This window comes from Panthera uncia, chromosome X (assembly GCF_023721935.1).
Source record: "Panthera uncia isolate 11264 chromosome X, Puncia_PCG_1.0, whole genome shotgun sequence".
NCBI lineage: Eukaryota > Metazoa > Chordata > Mammalia > Carnivora > Felidae > Panthera > Panthera uncia.
This window is the reverse complement of record NC_064817.1, coordinates 60,242,966-60,260,960: the sequence shown is the minus strand read 5'-3', so window position 1 is coordinate 60,260,960 and position 17,995 is coordinate 60,242,966. Positions and strand designations below refer to the sequence as shown.

At 37.2% G+C, this 17,995-nt stretch overlaps 1 protein-coding gene across 1 annotated transcript; it reads left to right on the top strand.

Moving 5' to 3' along the window:
- The first annotated feature begins 6,171 nt into the window (after positions 1-6,171).
- Positions 6,172-14,837, top strand: TAF9B (TATA-box binding protein associated factor 9b). The gene is made up of 7 exons (XM_049644003.1): positions 6,172-6,558; positions 7,192-7,273; positions 7,815-7,951; positions 8,027-8,161; positions 8,978-9,053; positions 11,780-11,890; positions 12,770-14,837. The coding sequence occupies exons 1-7, from the start codon at positions 6,508-6,510 to the stop codon at positions 12,928-12,930; spliced, it is 753 nt and encodes a 250-aa protein (XP_049499960.1). The 5' UTR covers positions 6,172-6,507; the 3' UTR covers positions 12,931-14,837.
- Positions 14,838-17,995: the final 3,158 nt, after the last annotated feature.

Sequence of the window (17,995 nt, the reverse complement as noted above, 5' to 3'; positions counted from 1 at the left end):
GGAGGGGAAGGAAAAAAAAGGTTAGAAAGGGAGGGAGCCAAAACAGACTCTTAAAAACTGAGAACAAACTGAGGGTTGATGGGGGATGGGAGGAAGTAGATGGTGGGTGATAGGTGTTGAAGAGGGCATCTGTTGGGATGAGCACTGGGTGTTATATGGAAACCAATTTGACAATAAATTTCATATTAAAAAATACTCCACTTATAGCAATGGACAGATCATCTACATAGAAAATCAACAAAGAAACAATGGCTCTAAATGACACGCTAGACCAGGTGGACTTAATACACACACACACACACACACACACACACAACATTTCATCCTAAAGTAGCAGAATACATATTCTTCTCAAGTGCACATGGAATATTCTCCAGAATAGATCACATATTGGGTCACAGATCATCCCTCAACAGGTAAAAAAATATTGAGATCATACCATGCATATTTTCAGATCACAACATTATGAATCTTGAAATGAACCACAAGAAAAAATTTGGAAAGCCCTCAGATACGTGAAAGTTAAATAACATCTTACTAAAGAATGAATGGATCAACCAAAAAATTAAAGAAGAAATAAAAAAATACATGGAAACAAATTAAAATGAAAACACAAGAGTCCAAGTCCTTTGGTGTGCAGCAAAGGCAGTCCTAAGAGGAATATATATTGTAATTCAGGCCTATCTCAAGAAATGAGAAAGGTCCCTAATACAAAACCTAACCTTATACTTAAAAAATCTGGAAAGGAGCAGCAAATAAAGCACAAAGCCAGCAGAAGAAGGAAATTTATAAAGATTAGAGCAGAAACAATATAGAATCTAAAAAAGTAAAAAAAAAAAATTAAAAAAAACAGTAGAACAGATCAATGAAACTAAGGGCTGGTTTTTTGAAAGAATAAACAAAATTGATAAACCCTTAGCCAGACTTCTCAAAAAGAAGAGAGAACCCAAATGGATAAAATCACGAAGGAAAGAGGAGAGATGACAACCAACACCACAGAAATACAATTATAAGTGAATACGATGAAAAATTATATGCCAACAAACTGGACAATCTGGGAGGAATGGTCAAATTCCTAGACACTCACACACTACCAAAACTCAAACAGGAAGAAATAGAAAACTTGAACAGACCCATAACCAGCAAAGGAATTGAGTTGGTTATCAAAACCTCCCAGCAAACAAGAGTCCTGGGCCAAATGGCTTCCCAGGGGAATTCTACCAGACATTTCAAGAAGAGTTAATCCTATTTTCCTCAAACTGTTCCAAAAAATAGAAATTGAAGGAAAGCTTCCAAACTCAGTCTACAAAGCCAACATGACCATGCATCTAAAGCCAAAGACCCCACTAAAAAGGAGAATTACAGGCCAATATCCCTGATGAACCTGGATGCAAAATTTCTCAATAAGATACTAGCAAATCAAACCCAACAGTACATTAAAAGAATTATTCACCATGATCAAGTGGGATTTATTCCTAAGCTGCAAGGCAGGTTTAATATTTGCAAAACAATCAATGTGATACACCACATTAATAAAAGAAAGGATAGGAACCATATGATTATTTCAAGAGATGCATAAAAAGTGTTTGACAGAATACAGCATCCTTTCATGATAAAAACCTTCAAGAAAGAGGAATATAAGGAATGTATCTTAACATTATAAAAGCCATATATGAAAGGCCCACAGCTAATATCATCCTCAATGAGGAAAAAATGAGAGCTTTCCCCCTAAGGTCAGGAACACAACTGAGATGTCCACTCTCGCCACTGTTGTTCAACATATACTGGAAGTCCTAGCCTCAGCAATCATAAAACAAAAAGAAATAAAAGGCATACAGATCAGCAAGAAAGAATTCAAACTTTCACTCTTCACAGATGACATGACACTCTTCATGGAAAACCTGAAAGACTCCACAAAAAAAAAACTGTTAGAGCTGATACATGAATTCAGCAAAGTCACAGGATACAAAATCAATGTACAGAAATCAGTTGCATTTCTATACACCATTAATGAAGCAGTTGCATTTCCATACACCAATAATGAAGCAGCAGAAAGAGATATCACAGATTGGTCCCATTTACAATTGCACCAAAATCAATAAGATACCGAGGAATAAACCTAACCAAAGACGTAAAAGATCTGTATGCTGAAAACTACAGAAATCTTATGAAAGCAATTGAAGAAGATACAAAGAAATGGAAAAACATTCCATGCTCATGATTGGAAGAACAAAAATTGTTAAATGTCAATAATACCCAAAGCAATCTACACACTCAATGCAATCCCTACCAAAATAACACCAGGATCCCCCACAGAGCTAGAACAAACAATCCTAAAATTTATATGGAACCAGAAAAGACCCTGAATAGCCAAAGCAATCCTGAAAAAGAAAATCAAAGCTGGAGGCATCAAAGTTCTGCACATTAAGGTGTATTACAAAGCTGTAATCATCAAGGTGTATTACAAAGCTGTAATCATCAAGACAGTACGGTATTGACACAAAAACAGACACCTAGATCAATGGAATAGAATAGAGAACCCAGAAATGGGCCCACAAATATATGACCAACTAATCTTTGACAAAGCAGGAAAGAGTATCCAATGGAAAAAAAGACACTCTCTTCAGCAAATGGTGCTGGGAGAACTGGACAGCAACACACAGAAGAATGAAACTGGACCCCTTTATTACATCATACACAAAAACAAATTCAAAGTGGATGAAAGACCTAAATGTGAGACAGGAAACCATCAAACTCCTAGAGGAGAAAACAGGCAGAAACCTCTTTGACCTCGGCCACAGCAACTTCTTACTTGACATGTCTCTAGAGGCAAGGGAAATAAAAGCAAAAATGAATGACTGCAATTCATCAAGATGAAAAGCTTCTGTACTGCAAAGGAAATAATCAGCAAAACCAAAAGACAACTGATGGAATGGGAGAAGATATTTGCAAATGACATTTCAGATAAAGGGTTAGTATTCAAAATCTACAAAGAACTTACCAAACTCAACACCTGAAAAATAATCCAGTGAAAAAATGGGCAGAAGACATGAATAGACACTTTTCCAAACAAGACATCCAGATGGCTCATAGACACAAAAAAAGATGCTCATCACTCATCATCAGGGAAATACAAATCAAAACCACAATGAGATACTACCCTCACACCTTTCACAATGGCTAAAACGAACAACTCAGAAAACAACAGATTTTGGCAACAATGTGGAGAAAGAGGATCTCTTTTGCACTGCTGGTGGGAATGCAAACTGGTGCAGCCACTCTGGAAAACAGTATGGAAGTTCCTCAAAAAATTCAAAATAGAACTACCCTACAACCCAGTAATAGCACTACTAAGAATTTATCCAAAGGATACAGGAGTACAGGAGTGCTGATTCGAAGGGGCATATGCACCCCAATGTTTATAACAGCACTATCAACAATAGCCAAATTATGGAAAGAGCCCAAATGTCCATCGACTGATGAATGGATAAAGATGATGTGGTATGTACACACACACACACACACACACACACACACACACACACACACAATGGAATATTACTTGGCAGTCAAAAAGAATAAAATCTTGCCATTTGCAACAACGTAGATGGAACTAGAGTGTATTACGCTAAGCACAATAAGTCAGTCAGAGAAAGACAAATATCATATGATTTCACTCATATGTGGAATTTGAGAAACACAACAGATGAACATAGGGGAAGGGAAGGAAAAATACGATAAAAACAGAGGGAAGCAAACCATAAGAGACTCGTAAACACAGAGAACAAGCTGAGGGTTGCTGCAGGGGAGGTGGGTGGGGGGATGGGCTAAATGGGGGTGGACATTAAGGAGGACACTTTTTGGGATTGAGCACTGGTTGTTGCATGTAAGAGATGAATCACTGCATTCCACTCCTAAAGGCAAGACTACACTGTATGTTAACTAACTTGAATTTAAAGTAAGCAAAAAGAAAAAAAGAAAAATTAATAAATAAAAAGTTGAAATAAAAAAGGATGAATGTATAGATGCAAAGTGCCTATCTAACTGACAAATAACTGCTCTACCAAGACAAAACCTCCAGTACTAAGTGAATAGACATTTCTAGAGAGCTTAGAACTAATTCCTACAAATATAAAAACCTGATATTCCTAGCAAGTAATACTTAGGAATATTACATACTCAAACACTTTTTTTGAAAGGACATTTAGGTTGATGTCACCACACTGGACTGACACCAAGAATCAGTCTAACGTGGACTTGATAAGACCAAAAACTCATATAAAAGTGAATATTATGTTAGACTATCTTCAGTTTTACCACTACATAAAAGAAAAGAAGGATGGCTGCAGGCAGTTCAGAGAAGTATTATTCGATAAGAAACAGAAAGAGCAAAATTATCCCACTGTAACATGGGGCCAAGAAAAACATTTCATTGTTATTTTTACTAAATATAAGCAATAGAAGATATGTTTAACTTGTCATAATGTATTCACATTCTCTTTTTTAAATGTCTTATATTTATGTAAACTAAGAATATATACTACAACTTATAAAATTTAAATATCCAAGAATTAAAATAAATTGCTGTAACGGGACAGAAATATGAAAAATATTATATTTTCTCACACAAAGTATTTAATTAGTCCTACTATTAATACTAATTGCCACTCTTAATTAGTCCTATTGTCTTGTTTAAATAATAGCATGTATGTAACAGAAAATACAGAAAAGCAATTTTAAATAAACATCTATTTTCATATTTTATATTAAAGCAATAACACATGTGCACAGTTATTTATTATATATTATAGGCCTTTCATGAGTCTTTTCATCTTGTATGGCTGTGTCCTGTGTTGGCGCCCTGAAGTTTCATCACCCCAACTTCATGGTACCATTCGATGGAGAAACAAAAAAATTAAAAAGTTGGTGTTTGTAAATTACATAGACAAGAAACTGGTAAACAGTGGTGCCTCCTGTGAAAGATAAATTAGTAGCTAGAAGAAACCATAAAGTTTCTTTTTCTTATTTTTTTAAATGTATTTTTAAAATTTTGCACCTTGTGTATCTACTACCTATTCCAAAGTGAGAAAATCACTATTAGTCTTATATAGTGATCGTCCATGGTCAGCTGAGAAAGGTGCTTGTGGGACCACAGGGATCAGTGTTCCCCCTGGAAACGGTGTGTTAAAAACACGTGATTCTTGGGGGACCTGCCTCATATTCAAGATGGCTGACTGGTCGATGACTGATTCAGAGGAGCCTGATGAGGTGAGCTGGTGTCCAAAACTGAAGGGCCTGCTAACCCCCAGAAATCAGTAAGAATTTGTTTTGTGAAGGAAGCCATTAGAGGGCTTTAAAGAAAGGAATACAGTTACGTGATGTATGACTGAGAGATCTGTTTGGTTGTGTGAAGAAGGTAGGGTAGCCCTATTTTCAGGACCTTTTTCTGTAGTCTTGGTGAGTACAGCTGTTGGTTTGGACTGTTAGCGTGGTTAGCACTGGATGAGGATGTGGAGACACAGACATGGTCCGACTTTGGGAAGTGGCCCTGATAAGACTTGTTATAGATTGTGGATTGTGGGGAGGGTGCGTAACATGGCTGACTGCTGTTACTGGCCTCGGTAGCTCAGAGTGCCTTTTCGTGGGATAAAGAACACGGTGGTGGATTGTAGACAATAGGAAAGAGTTCTCTCAGGGACACTTTAAGCTAGAGATGGTTAACTGATGCATGGGGTTTTTTTTGAAAGTCAGGTTATTCTGTGGAGACTGGAGAGGGGAGAAAACTACTCAAGGACAAGGGACAAGGCTGGAGAGGCTCAGCAGGGTGGGGAATCTTGCAGGCCCACAAAGGCTTTAGCTTTTCATCAGTATGAAATGGGTGAGGATGACAAGGCGTTGAGCTTGACGACAGTTGGCCAAAGGCCTGCTGTTGCCAGATTTAACAAATGAAAATACAGAACGCCGAGCTAAATTTAAATGTGAGATCAACCACAAATAATTTTTTACATAAATATAGCCTATGTAGTGTTTGGGATATACTTTGGCTGAAAACGTATTTGTTGTTGATCTGAAATTTTAACTGGGCGTTATTTACACAGGCACCCCATAAGGGCACGTGGAGGCAGGGCTTGTGCAGGCATTACAGGGAGATGGAAGGGCCAGAGTGGCAGCAGGGAAAGTGTGAAGAGGGGGTCCCAGCATAGACAAGGGTTACCCGTTTGGTACATTTTACAGGAGAACGGCTCTAGAAAGACGAGCGTCTTGGTTCTTCCAAGCGTTGGCCGAGGGTTCCCCGGGGAAGGCTTACTCGTCTCTGCCAATCCTCCGCGGCCTGCCGGCTCCGCTAGCCCAGCTGCCCTCAGCCTCCACCGCGTGGAGTAGCAGTAGAAAAGCCGCAGCCCGCTGGGCCGGAGTTGTAACCCCGCCTTCCGCACCCCGCAGGGGTGGAGTCTGAGCGAGGAGTCTGCGATCAGCCCTCTCTCCTCGGATGACAGGCGGCAGGATAACATGGAGTCGAGCAAGATGGCGCCTCCCAAGAACGCTCCGAGAGATGCCTTGGTAAGTGCAAAGGATGAGAGGCGGGGCATGAAGCTCCGCGCGGCCAGCGTCTAGGGAGGCAGGCCCCGGCGGAGGGCCTGAGGCTGGGCTCGCGTGCGGCTTCAGCCCAGCCGGAGCAGCCAGGAGTGGGATAAGGGGCTGCCCGTCTGGACCTTGGGGCGCTTCTCCCGCAACCCCCGCGGCCCTGCTAGAGGGAGGCTTGCGGCCCGCCGAAGTGCGCAGTCCAACCACCCGGCTTTGTCTACTGGGCCTTGGGCCCCAGACTCTTTGTGGTCTCGCCAGGTTGGCCAGCCGGGATTCTCGCGTCCAGCGTTCTTCCCCCATCGTCACAGAAGAAAATGACAACCAGCTGTAGCCACCCCTGCCTTTCCTAGGGTGAAAGGCATCCCAGGTCTTTTTCTTCTCTTTGCCCCCGCCCCCACCCCCGCCAAAAAAAAAAAAAAAGTTTTCAGCAGAGGTTTCAACGGGTTTGGGCGTGATTCTGATACACACTTGAGAAGAAAAGGATATGAGTACAAGTTTGGAGCCCAGAGAAAGGGGGACCTTGTATCATAAATACAAATACTACCTTCGGCCCAGTCTTGATTTCTAATACCTACATCATACATCTGGCGTTTTTATTCGAATCTACAGGTGATGGCACAAATCCTGAAGGATATGGGAATTACGGAGTATGAACCAAGGGTTATAAATCAAATGTTGGAATTTGCTTTCCGTAAGTTAACAAAACACCAAAAATTTGCCTAACTTGTGAATCTGAAAAGATTGTTTTATTGTAAGAACATTTTCAACTAAATTGCTTTAACAGTTAATAAGTATCATAGAACTTGGCTAAAGCAGAAAAAAGGAGCTCAAGCTAGGGGACAGTAGTATTTATACTGTGATATCTATTTAAAATTGATCATATAGGGGGAGCCTGGGTAATTCAGTCATTAAGCTTCTGACTCTTGATCTTAGTTCAGGTCATGATCTCCCTCCTGGTTTGAGAGATTGAGCCCCTTGTTGGGTTCTGCTGTGACCGCACAGAGTCTGCTTGAGATTATCTCTCTCCCCTCTCTGCCCTCCCCTGCTCACCTCGCTGTCTCTCTCAAATAAGCTTAATAAAAAAATTTTTAGTTGATCATGTAGATCAGACAATTAGATATTAGAACCAAAATTCATAAATTTTCTACTAGTAGAACCTTCCATTAAGAAAAATGGCCATAAATATTAGGCTGTTTTCATAGGTTTAAGAAAATAATGTTTTGTTCTTAAAGGATATGTGACTACAATTCTGGATGATGCGAAAATTTATTCAAGCCATGCTAAGAAACCTAATGTTGATGCAGATGATGTGAGACTGGCAATCCAGTGTCGGGCTGATCAGTCTTTTACTTCTCCTCCTCCAAGAGATGTGAGCAAAGTTATTTGAAGTTCATTTTACTTTAAAATGTTTAAATTGTAGTTCTAATAAGGATTTTTTTTTTAGTTTTTACTGGATATTGCAAGGCAGAAAAATCAAACCCCTTTACCACTGATTAAGCCATATGCAGGACCCAGACTGCCACCCGACAGATACTGCTTAACAGCTCCAAACTATAGGCTGAAGTCCTTAATTAAAAAGGTAAGAATTTTTAGTCAAATTAGTTTTTTAAAAAGATGAGATGTGTTAGGGCAATTTGTAAAAAGCATATTCCTATAGATAGATTAGTAAAGACTAAGATAATTTACTAGGATTTTTAAAATTTATAGCATTGAAAATACCATGTCTGCAATTAACTACTACATTAAAATACAAAATTTTTAGAGCTAAAAAGAACTTCAATGTTCATCTAACCCAACACTTAATTTTCACAACAGGAAACAGCCTCGATTCATCTGTGGAGTTAGTAGCAAAGCTGGGACTTATTCCCAGGTCTCATGCCTCCATTTATTTCCACTGTTTATCAGTTTTTTGTGATACCTGATAACAGAGTAAATGATATACCATCAGGAATTGGACTTATTTTCTGAAATATGACCTAAGGCTCTCCCACCACTGAGAAACTTCTCCCCACATTCAGCTAGCTGCCTTTGTTGTCTGAAATTCTGCTAGAAGAGAGTTTCTTTTTAGGTTAAGATATTGACTAGTTAAGATTAAAAGTCATAAGGATGTTAGCTGTTATCCCCAAATAAGACTCTACCTTAAACACTATATAGAATTTTCTATGTGTGTGTTCATATCCATGTCCATATGCATATGCATTATATTCATGTTATATATATGTTTGTGAAGACTAGTTTCAATGTTGGATTTAGAACACTGATGAAACAAAAACGACATTCTTGCCATAGGTTTATACATTAATAAGTCACATCAGCAATCCTAATTTCATTCTTGGTAAGTTTAGGGGTCAGATCTAAACAACATTAAAACTAATTTGTTTTTGAAATCCCCTAGGGACCTAACCAAGGAAGACTAGTTCCACGGTTAAGTGTTGGTGCTGTTAGTAGCAGACCTTCCACTCCTACTATAGGTAAGTGAGAGAGGGAAATGGTTTTTCTGACTGGTAAAGAAGTTCCTTGGCACTTAATTTTAAATTATAATTCAAGTCAAAAGCTGAGTCAGAAATTCCCAATATGTATTGCCATTGATACATTTACTTATCCTCTAGTAAAACTATAAACATATATCTTATCAGATTTCAAAATGAGAAAGCCACAAGGAGTATCTGATCCCAAATGAGTATAGAATTAGACATTACCCAGCGTTGTTGGAATAAACTGGGATACCAAAAACAGTTTAAGCTGTGTTCTCTGCCTTCTATACAAATCAAGTTGCCAAACACAACTCATGGCAGTAGCCTACTTATTTTCAGAAATTAAAGAACTTTCAGAGTATGTTCTGAACTGGCAAGAGAATGCAACCCAACTGGCAAGAGAATGCAACCCAAAGAAATTTAAAGTGTACAAAAAGCATATCAAATAAAAACTCACTGTTTTTAATACTAATCTTTTCAGAAGTAGTACTGATTGTCCTGTGTTGTCCCTTCAGGGTGTCTCCTGTGTCGTGACAGGTCCCCATCATTCTTTGAGCCTTTATTGCTTTTTGGCACAAGATGATCTAAGTTCATCTTATATTTTCCCTTACTCTAGTTCTACAACCAGCCATTTCTCTAAAGAGCCCTAGTTCCTTTTGGTGGAGAATGGTATTTAGAAACCATTAGGTTTCTTTTTAATGTTGTTGCTTAGGTAATAAGAGAAACATAAATAGATTTAGAGTTCCTGATTTTTTTTTTTTTTGGTCCTACATTCCTGCTGGATTTCTTTCATAATCAAAGTATTTTCAGAAATAATCCTCTTTGACCAGTACTGATTTCTTGGCTCTTATGTTTTATAACTTGAGTCCTATAGATGTCATATAGCTCTAATGTAAGCAGCATTTGATTTATGCAGTGTGTAGACAATCTCTTCATATTCTCATTTAAACATTTTTAAATCAACCGGGTATAGTATTAGTTGTACACTTCCAGTTACCTGCATGTGACCTTTGTGGGCAGAAATTCGCATATATAATTTGTGTAACTTTTAGGTCATATACTGTGTATCTGTGGATTCATATTACTTTAGTGAATACCAATTTTTTAAAAACTCTGGGCTGTGGTAATCCACTGCACGTGTTGGCCAGTTAACCAATTTTAGTTATCAGTTGTGATTTTTAGACATTTATTATACATGTTTTAGAGATTTTGAAAATCTAAAATGAGGGAACTGCTAAAATCTAGTATTAAAATACAAGTTTTGAACTTTGAAAAAATGGAATTCTATAAAGCATCCAAGATCTAAGCATCTACTCTGTTCAATTTTAAAACCTAAACTCCATACTTCCTTAAATGTTAAATCGTTATGATAATGGCCAAGAAAACATCTACCTATTGTGAATTTCTTGACAAAATAAAACACATACTGTTTCATTAAGCTTCACCAAATTCTTTGAACTGATCCTTAATACAACAGAAAACTTGCCTAGGAATGAAGATACATTAGAGTAAGGCCTCACCTTCTCAGTTTGGGAGAGAAAGCATTAGGGCCAGATTCCTGTGTACCTTTGAACTCTCTTCCCCTATTTAGGCTTTCTTCCCCCATTTAGGCTTTCTTCTCCTTTGTTTCTGGAGAGGGTAGTTGTAGTTTTTTCAGCAACTCTTCCCTGGGCAGACTGCTGGTTCCAGGAGAAAGGGATGTATGGAAAACCTGCATCCCCAAAGGAAAAACTAGGAACACACGTTTCCATAAATGTATTTTTTAAGAGAGCTATGATGTCAGTATACATCTTTGAGTCTTGCAAAATTTATTCATTAAACAAAAATTGTTGAGTGCCTATTAGGAGTAAGGCACAAAGACCATATGTTCTTAAAGATAAAAAGTGTTAGCCAGGCTTGTAATTTAGTGAACAAGAGAAGATACTAATAAAGGTTCCTATGACAAGGCAATTTCAGAGGCAGGCATTGACTTCTGAGCAAATCAAGGAAATTTTATAAAATAGGGTGGTATTTGAGTTGTACCTTGGAATAACTGGTAGAGTTGAGGGGGGTTTGGACTAGGTTATCTCCACAATCCCTTCCTGTTCAAAAAAAGTACTTGGATATAGAATAGGAATATGACTTTTGTACCCACCTGGGGACCCTAAGAGGTGTATTTGATAGGCTTTTGTTAGATGCATGTTGATTTACCTTCATAGGCATAGTAGACATCTTCTAATTCCCAGTAAGTGACAGATTAAAAGTGCTACCTAAGGTAATTAATAGAAAACTTGGGTCTTTATTCTGCTGGTTTATTTGGACACTCAGTTTCACAACCTCACGTAGCTAAAATTCAGTGCCAGGTGGTTTGAAGAGCTATACATGGATTATTTTAACTTTCACAAGAATCTTATGTAAGTGATAGTTATCTCCATTTGACAGGTGAGAAAACTAAAGTATTAAAAGATTAAATAACTTGCCCAAGGACACTCATCTAGTAGGTGATAAAGCCTGAATTCAAACTCAAGTAGGTAGGCTCCACAGTACATTCTTTACTACTATACTGTCCTGAACTTTTAGCATTTAAACCGTTGAGTTTGTACTTTGCTTATTTCTGATTTTTTTCTCACCATTCATTAGTTCCTTGTGCTTTGAAGGTAGTTTCTTATAAGCTAAGGAGTGCAGAATATGAACCTGTGTAATGAAGTCACCTAACTAACATGGTCTGTTAATTACAACTACAGCAACCCCACAAACAGCTTCTGTCCCAAGTAAAGTTGCACCTCCAGTGTCAGTGACAAGCCAAAGATTTACAGTGCAGATTCCACCTTCTCAGTCCACACCTGTCAAACCAGGTAACATGATGGGGAGGGTGGCATTGAAAGTGGTTCTTTTATTTTTTCTGAATCTTAAAATTTGTGAATAATTTGTGATTATAGAGTAATTTGTATTCTTATAGCAAGAGTTAAGTTGTTTTAACATACCAGGAAGGTGGCAGTAATGCTGCAAATTAGTGTTCTTCAGAAGGGTCTATGACCCCACTAAAATTGTATGAAATTTTACAAATATGTAATGTTTTGGGAATGGAGAGTATTCAGCATGATCATCAAATTCTCAAAGAACACAACTAAAATAAGTTAGGGTCCACAAATCTAACGCATCTTCAGGAAAAAGCACTTAGGGTTAAAGCTCAAAAAAATAATATAACAGTGTACAACAAATAAAAATTGTACTTTTACTCACTTTATGGAAGGATACATATAAAGTTGGAATAATATATAAGTAGAATTCTGTTATAGCCTAATTTATTACTGCATATATTTCAATTGAACATCTTCTGAAACCTAAATGTACATAGTGAACTACTTATATAAAATACTGGCTTATAAGGGGAATGTGATTCCTGACCTTGAACATGTGCCTTTAATATGTTCCATGATGAATCCAGCACACTGCTTCCCATGGCTAAGTATTAACTAAAATTTTAGGTAGTTAAGTTTAAAAAAAAACAGAACTTTAATGTTGTACTAGATACTAGTTTAAATACTGTAAAGTATTAAAAAATTTTATTCAACTCCTAATGCAGTATAAATACCCTAGTTTCTTCTATGATGTAGTTGCTATTCATGCTATTAAAATTGTTGTTAGAATTATAATTTAGATTTGTTGAATACTTTTTACTATGTTTCTGATTTGGGGTAATTCAGTTTGAAGGTGTTTTCTCCTGTTTATAGTTCCTGCAACGACTGCAGTTCAAAATGTTCTGATTAATCCTTCAATAATTGGGCCCAAAAATATTCTTATTACCACCAACATGGTTTCATCACAGAACACGGCCAACGAATCAAACCCATTGAAGAGAAAACATGAAGAAGATGACAATGATACTATGTAAGGAATACAATCAAGATGTATTTCAAACGTGTAGTTGGTTTGGAGCCCAGTATACTGAACTAGAACATTCTTTATCTTCTCAAGTTTTATCTTAGAAAACTTAAATGTAGCTGCAGTATTTTTCACATTGGCTTAAACTGTTAGATGTCTTAAGCATACCAGTGTTTTTTCATTAGGCTCCAAGTAAAAAAGTATTTGTTTCTTAATACATTAATTCATTAATGTTAAATTCTATCATGACTTTTTTATTTGGAAGCAGTTTTCTGCCATGTTTCACTGACAGCAGCACTTAAGTTTCAATTGCTACAGCCTGATCAGTAGACTAATCTTTAACAGCATCATTTCTATCTACATTTAAATACTACTTTCTTTTCAAGGTAAAATAGTCACAACTTTGGTTTTCACCAACTTTTTTTAACCAAATCTCTAAATTTAGGAAGCATTTTTTTGGAAAAGATGGATTTAAAGGGATTCTAAATCCATTTTAAGTGTATTTGTTTCTTGGTGTTCTCTAACCTCCCACCTCAACCCCATTTCTAGATCCCATTCATTTTCTGTACTGCCTCTTCCCCATAGGCTTAAGTTTCTCCCAGTGCTCTTAGAAGGCCAAAACTGGAATTTTAAAAGTGTAGTTCCTGATAATACAGTTCAGTGTCATTTTCCTATTTTTAAAACCTGCTTTTACATGCCTGATATTCTGTGGTTCACTTTAACCCGAAGGTTTGCCTTGCTGTTTTACACTCCATACCAGAACGGTTGAGTTTTACACCTTGCCTTTTATGCTCCTTGAGCTTTATTCTGCTTTTAACAGGTAGTTTTGGGGTCAGCTACAATTTCGATCTTATATTCCAAGTCGATAACTCCACCATATTTCACATTTCTAAATTTAACATAGAAGATGCTGTAGCTTTAAAATCTGCCTTGAGAAGTATATTTACACTGGACTTAGGCAAAAACCACTGAAGAGCAAGTTTTCTTCCTTTTCATCACATACATATATGCTATAATTACTACTGCTTGAATCCTTCTATTGGTATAATTCATTTTTCTAGCTTGTTGCTGAGGTTATCATATATGAGATGGGATCAAACCTGAAAATTCTCTAATGGTTTTCCTTCCTCTAGAAGGCCAACAATAAAAGCAAATCAGTGTAATGTGACTGGCACCTAAGTGTACCAGTAGGTTCCCCAGTAATGTTGTAATGTTGCTGAACACTTTTCTCTTATTTTCCATTTATACACATTTAAACATCTTAGTGGGAAAGATTGCAAAGCTTTCAAAAATATTAAATAGGTTTGTTGTTTTTAAGTTTGACATATTCAACATTGGAATACTTTTGCAGAATTTTCTAAAATAAATTTTCATATCATATCATAATTTAGAACTTATAGCCAAGGATCCTCAAAACTTCAAACACAAGAAAGTTTCATGTTAGGATGGTGCTAGATAAATTGAAGAGAAATAGTCCAGTAACAGAGAAGACATGTCTCATCACAGTCTGCGTGTTTTTGGATATTAGGAAAAAGGTGATATCAAATTTATAAAAACAGATCTGATCAACATCATAGGAGAGAAATGTTCATTATATAGCATAGGATATCATTACTTGAATGTTCTCAGGGAGGCAGCATGTCAGAAGGCCTAGGGTCTAGTCCTGGCTCCATCATTTACTAACTATGTGACCTTACTTCACCTCTGAGCCTAGTTCTCTAGGCTAGTATACTGAACTAGGATAATAGGAATTATTATTCCTGTAATAGAATAACACTGACCCTGCCTACCTCACAGGGATGTTGTGAGGGTTTAATTGGTGTATGTGAAAGTTCTTTGAAAATTGTAAAATGGTTTATAACTCTAAGGAATTGTTAATGTATTTGTTCCAAGATTATTAATAAAAACTGAACTTAACCATTTCTTTCATTTTTGATTTAAGGGATTCAAGGAAGATGAACAAGACCCAGTAATTCTGAGGTCCAAGAAGCAATTAAGATTTAATGGGTGACTTAATTATAAATCAGGGAATTTCTTGCTTTTATTTGGAATCAGCATGTGACTCATAGTGAAGCAAAACAAAAATGAATATGGGCTTAAGTCTGTTAAAAACATATCATGCTGTCTTTGATAGGAATTTGTACATATAATTGAGGCTGCAGTTGGAGTGTTCATTCACTTGCTAGGTCAGCCAGGGGGTGCATTGCTCTTTCAAATGCAGACTGCTTTATCTTGCAGATCTCCCTTCCCTATAATTGCATCCACCCAATATAGCTTCTAAAATGACTTAAGGCAGCTCTTGTCCTCCAGCTTCTAGGTGGAATTTTTTAAGAGTTACTGAAGGTAAATGTGGTGAGGACATTGTTGTCCCAAGTTCTTCCTTTTACAAGTGGGAAACAAGTGTTTTTGATCTGAGTATGAATATAGGAGTACAGCCAGTATGTGGGGAAAATAGAAAACATAATGCACACTGGTCCCAAGGAGTCCAGAGTGAAAGTACTCAAGAGTTAGGAAAGACAACACTAATCAGAACAGCACATTCAACACAGTGTGTATAGTAGGCTACCATATATATTTTAATTTATATGTGTATACATACATGGGATATGCTTTTTATATACATTAAGTAGCTCTAGAATGAATGAAACCAGTCTGACAGTAGCTGTTTCTAAAGAGGGTAACTGGTAGCTGGGGGACTGAGGTAGGAAGGTGTCTTCTCATTGTATACCCCTTTTTGACTTTTGTATCATGTGCTAGAGGGAGGTTTTGGACATAAAGAAAACAAGGAAAGTAGGAAACACGGAGTTTAAGAGACTGAATTAGTTGATGACACAAAGATCATAATCTCTATACAGGCATATACATCTATCATATGGAGGTTAAAACTGAATTTGTGACACATGCTAAAACTTTGCAATATTTTATCAATAATTCATAATTCTGTATTAAATCAGGAAGCACATCCTTGTACTACTATTGTAGTTTATGTGCTCACAAGTTGTTACATATTACCTTTCTCAACTAGGTGGTGAATTTCTTCAGGACATAAATGCTATCTTATATTCCCTCCATTATGTCCTAAGCATATAGCAGGTACTCAAATATTTTGCTATTTGTGTTTCCCCATTCATTCTCTGTATTAATGACCAAATAAATGGAGAATGATCCTGGAAGCAGAGTCTAGTAGAAAGTACTTAAAAGGTACAATCCAGGTTGGTGGATGGATGAATTGAGAGTTGTAGAATCTAAGTGCTAGGTTTACAGGTGTTTATACAATTCTTTTAATTCCTCTGTACATATGAAATAAAATGTTGCAATTCCTCTGGACATATGAAATAATAAAATGTTGCAGGAAGGTAATCAGTAGGGGGGGGAAGTCTAGCCAAGCTGTAACATTAATTTGCTGGATCTATGAATAGCACCTCTGGGCCACCTCTACAAAAAGATCAGCTTAGAATTCCTGCTTCTCACACCAGGATATAGTGTACCATTAGAGGTATGCAGAAACATGGTGCATTTTAAAATTTACTACAACTATGGGGACAATATTAATTAAAATTCAAATGAATTTTTTAAAAATTCAAGCCTTCAAAATGGTTTTGTTTAAAAGCAACCACCAAAATTTTCTTTTGCTCTTCTCTCTAGAGTTAAATAGTCCTAGGCTAGAAGCATCATTTCAGGGAGTAAGGCACAATGAAAAAGCAGCCTTTGGAGTCCAACAAACCTGGACTTGAATCCCTGCTGTTACATACTAGCTTTGTGATCCTGTCCAAGATCTTGTTTCTTAAGAAAGGTGAAATACACATCTAGTATGTAAAATGTAAAATGCCCTGCAGACTTTTGAAATCTCATGTTTACCTCTGTTCACTCCCAAAACTCCATTAAAATGACAGGAAAGAAAAAGGAAGGGAAAGTTACAAGGATAATACATGAATCAGAATGTCATTAGAATCACTTCTCAGCCTTTTTGCTAAGATCAAGTGCAGAATGTCATTAGATTTTAAGCAATGACAATGAAGCAAAGCCTTGAAATCTGGGAAACTGATATGTACACTGATTCTACATATAGCCAAACAGGCAAGTATTAGGGGTTGAATAAAGACATTTTCAGACATAAAAGGTCTCAAAAACTCTGAGTCCCAGGTACTCCTCAGGAAGCTAGTAGAGTTCTGTGTTTCACAAAAAGAGTCAAGTAAGAAAAAAGGGGGAAAAGGAACCCAGGAAAAGGGAGGCCCAACACAGGAGGTAAAAGGAATCCCCAACAGGGTTACCCCAAAGGGATTTCTTCTAGAAAAAGAAATCCCAGAACAACAGCTATATAGCAAACCTAGAAGGCAGCCAGGGTAAACTGGAGTGGAAGCAGAGGACTCCAGGAGGGATATCGCTAATGAAAATGAACAGACTTGTCTCACATGTTTGAATACACTGGGTATGAATCAGCGATAGGTACATAGAAAAAAAGTAAACTTTCAAAACTTATTAACCCCAAAGAAAATAAAAAGGTACATTATATAATCATACCATATGACATAGCTCAGCTGTGAATACTATTTATAATCACAATGTAGACTACTGATGTAATCTAGGATTATAACAAAACTATACTGGGCAAATTAAGAAGGGAAGTATATGTGGAACGGAGACTATAAGAATGCTAAATCTTCCCATGCATGGCATTAATACATATCGTTTCATAAAAATCAAGAGATTAATAATATTAAGTATGTTACAGAAACATGGAGGTAAGTACCAGAAAAAAGCTAAGTGTTGAAAGCAGTCATCTCTGGGGGATGGAAATCACAAATGGGAGGAATGGGCTGAAGCCTATTTTGTTGTCATAAGCCTTGACGTTTTTAAATTATGGTCATGTGTAACAGATAAAAATAAAATCTAAAATAAAGCACCAGGGTGCCTGGGTAGCTCAGTCAGTTAGGTGTCTGACTCCTGATTTCAGCTCAGGTCATGATCTCACTGAGATCAAACCCCACATCAGGCTCTGCACTGGGCATGGAGCCTGCTTAAGATTCTCTCCCTCTCCCTTTGCCCCTCCCCTGCCCATTCACTGTCTTTAAAAC

Excerpts from the sequence above, each read along its gene's own strand:
- TAF9B (XM_049644003.1), top strand. The coding sequence starts at position 6,508 with ATGGAGTCGAGCAAGATGGCGCCTCCCAAGAACGCTCCGAGAGATGCC. Across the intron at positions 6,559-7,191 it reads ACGCTCCGAGAGATGCCTTG|GTGATGGCACAAATCCTGAA; the intron begins GTAAGTGCAAAG and ends TCGAATCTACAG. Across the intron at positions 9,054-11,779 it reads ACCTTCCACTCCTACTATAG|CAACCCCACAAACAGCTTCT; the intron begins GTAAGTGAGAGA and ends TTACAACTACAG.